This window comes from Hyalella azteca, unplaced genomic scaffold (genome assembly GCF_000764305.2).
Source record: "Hyalella azteca isolate HAZT.00-mixed unplaced genomic scaffold, Hazt_2.0.2 contig9827, whole genome shotgun sequence".
Lineage (NCBI taxonomy): Eukaryota > Metazoa > Arthropoda > Malacostraca > Amphipoda > Hyalellidae > Hyalella > Hyalella azteca.
In genome coordinates, this window is record NW_025939887.1 from 103,321 (window position 1) to 106,856 (window position 3,536).

The 3,536-nt window shown below is 40.8% G+C and overlaps 1 protein-coding gene across 1 annotated transcript; it reads left to right on the forward strand.

The window, feature by feature from the left end:
• Positions 1-595: 595 nt before the first annotated feature.
• Positions 596-3,488, forward strand: LOC108665209 (carbohydrate sulfotransferase 13; the record flags this gene model as incomplete). The annotated part of the gene is made up of 5 exons (XM_018151942.1): positions 596-958; positions 1,476-1,652; positions 2,290-2,483; positions 2,788-2,973; positions 3,306-3,488. Coding segments are annotated over exons 1-5 (914 nt in total), but the record flags the coding sequence as incomplete, so codon positions are not given.
• Between the last annotated feature and the right edge of the window lie 48 nt (positions 3,489-3,536).

Genomic DNA, 3,536 nt, shown 5'->3' on the forward strand with positions numbered 1-3,536 from the left:
GGCACAACTTGGTGACGGCGTCGACATCTTTTAATTGACCTGACATATTTTGAAAAAAATTGTGTAAAGGCTTAACGTGTGATTAATGTTGAGAAACAACTCATTGTGCTAAATGTCCTGAACGTGAGTACTATTCAGAAAAAGTGGAACTGTAAATTATCGCATCGCGCTCCTATAGGTATCCTATACGTGAAAGTGATTTTGGTCTTTTTTAGTAAACGAACGACCAATCTCGGCAAGATACAGCCTAATTTATCATCATTTGCTACCATATTTTTGCTTTAAAATAATGAGGTTCTACTGTTAACACCTCACGTTCAATTAAATTTCATAATAAAATTATTGATAATTATCCATTCAAAAAATGGACCGCGAAACCTCACAACCGTCGATCAATCACTCAAACTTTATGAGCTGCGGCCGTCGTTTCCACCAACAAAAGAAAGTCTGGTTTCTGTTGCTTGTAAGTCTGGTGATCGCAACGAGCGTCTTGTTCACGTGGCCTGCAGACTCCGAGTGGCAGCATTCGAAGGAGAACAGCGTTCAACTTTCGTCTTTAATGAGCATTAAATACTTGTTGCAACACTTAAATGAAGCGAAAAACTTTTTAAGATTTGAAAATAACGAAACCAACACCCGATTACAAAAAGATACACATTCTAAAGTGCTTGTTGAAACGCTGCAGAAAGTGGACCTTGGCTATAAACAAAGCGAGGAGAGCTTTTCCAGCAGTTTAGCCTACGACTCTGGTAGAGATCATGAATATTATGAACAAAACCCTGCCATGAATATCAACTCAAGCATAGGAGCTGATCAAACTAAAATCACCATCCGGAAAACACTACGAGGAAAATTTTCGGCCATGAATAAGCGCGTAACTCAACTGGACGCAAGATATAGGCATGCTGGAGCCGCGGCCTATGGAGATGATGTACACATGAAAGTTAACGCAAACTGGGTAGGTGGAGTGTATTTGTAACATTTATTTTAACAGTAAATATATCTTGAAGTTTGAATCGAAGCTTAGACTTTAAATAGTTTTAAAACTTATTCTTCATATGGTGACCTTAGTATTCAAGTTAGCAACTGCAAAATATTTCTATACAGGAACAAGCGATTGCTCTTCCGCGCGCGTGTTGTAATGAACTTGCGTGCCGATAGAAAAAAAATTGATGTAGAACTGCGTTAAGGCTTTCTTGTACGTAGTTAGACCAACAGCCAGTTATCCACAATTATAAATACATAAATATTTTGTGTTCCACTGCATAATTAGCTCTAATAATGAGAGAACGCACGATATTGTCCTTTATTTCATTACATGTTCCAAATCAGCGACGCGGATAAGGTTTATCTTTTTAGAGTGTTTCATATATCAATGCTCCCAACGAGTTTCTCAGCAAATTAATTTAAAACTTTTGATGCTGTATGTAGAACGATATTTGAAGGATTCAGTTCACAGTTTCCACTAATTTCAGAACGAGACCGACACCAACAACTTGAGGAAAGTGATGCGTCAACGATCAGATGTGGTGCAGGCTGCATGTCAACGCTACCGATCGCTCACCAACTTCACGGAATTGAAGCCTGCGAAGCTCCACCAAACCTTGCGCTGGGTGAAGGATTACAAATTTATTTGGTGTCCGATATTCAAGGTGATTATGCAATTCTTTTAGTGAATTCATCATTTAAGATAATTCATCACTAATCACAGTTCCTGGTTCACCAAAAGCGAGCAATTTTTCTCCCTCGCTATGACTATTGACTCATGGATATTTTTTATTTCAGGTTTTTCTTCAAGTCCAAGTGTTGTTTAGGTATTTTTTGTCTTGATTTCAAATTGTTTGTGACTAATTCTATTTAATTACTAATAATTAATAAATGAATGGTGAAATTTTAAGAATAAGAATAAATTTTTAACTAAAAGAAGCCAGAGAAGTAATATATTGTCTGACAGTGCATTATTATTTCTTTTAATCAAATGCACTGCAAATTGAGCCTGACACCACTTCTTTATTCTTCTTCTTCTATAGTGAATCTTTTTCTTAAAAAAATCTTGTTTGCATTCCACCCTCGGCTTTACCAGCTACCTATTTCTTTTTAATGATTTGAGGGATCCCAATGACAATTATGAGGGCGCCTCATATATTTCTTTATATTATTTACCCAAATCAATTGCTCTCCCTTCTATCACGTCACTTCCTTATGAATATCAGCACACATACGAGTTTCAGCGCAAATACGTATCCGAGCTTGTTGCCATATTATACGTATACGAGCTTGTTGCCATAGTGCGCCTCCACCACGTGGGTCAAAAATCTCCTGCTACTGGCCAACTTTACGGAGCCGCCCCAGCGCCACCACGCCCTCTCCAAGGAGCTCTACCCGCCCCCGCCCCACAGCGCCGAGCGCAACCAGATGCTGCGCCACGCCAAGAAACTGATCATCGTCCGGCATCCTTTGGACAGACTCCTGTCCGCCTACAGGTGAGTGGCTTACCTGTCCGCCTACAGGTGAGTGGCTTACCTGTCCGCCTACAGGTGAGTGGCTTACCTGTCCGCCTACAGGTGAGTGGCTTACTTGTCCGCCTACAGGTGAGTGGCTTACCTGTCCACCTACAGGTGAATGGCTTACCTGTCCGCCTACAAGTGAGTGGCTTACCTGCCTGCCCACAGGTGAATGTCTCTCAGTAATCGCCTTCACATTAATCCTTCGATGGCTACAATAATAATGCAGTTTAATAAAACCCATATTATTTAAAATATATATGACCATCAATTTAATTGCTAGAGACAAGATGCTGCGCAACATTCGTGCGGGCAACTACGAGACGATCCAGCTGAACATCGCCCGGTCCTACAAGGAACCTCAACTGCCTCCACACGTTGACCTGGCGCCCGTCATGCCCTCATCACCCAACCAGCCAAGCTTCAACAAGTTCCTCCTCCGCGTCCGTGATGACCTCATCACTTACTGGTGAGCACTTTTTAACTGCAGTAACTATGAAGGGAAATTAATAAGAATATAGTTATTAGTCCAACGGTCATTTAAGTAGGGGAATTTCATCTAACATCGGGCGTTAGCCGAAATTTTGAAGAATTTCTGATTAACCTTGCAGATGACCTGCTTTTTTTCAAGTAATGATGATGCCTAATTACTTTCTTACACAGAACAGAAATGTTTGGTAATTCCTGCTATACCGAAAACTCAGCTGTTGCAGTAAAGTGTACAATAATTGGATTACATTTGTTAATTAAATGCGCTTAAATTGAATAAGAATTTAGTTTAGCTAATCATTTCCGTTGCAGGGATCCTAACCACCACAAACACATCAACCTGCACTGGCGTCCGTTCTGGGCAGCCTGCTCGCCTTGCAACCTCAAGTACGACATCATCGCTAAGGTGGAAACCCTGCACACCGACCAAGAATTCATTGTCAGGGACCTGCATCTTCCTATAGGGAAGCTGTTCGCTGAAAGTCACTCCTCTCAGTAAGTGGACACGTTAATACTTGTAATCTAGTACTGCATCTTCCTATA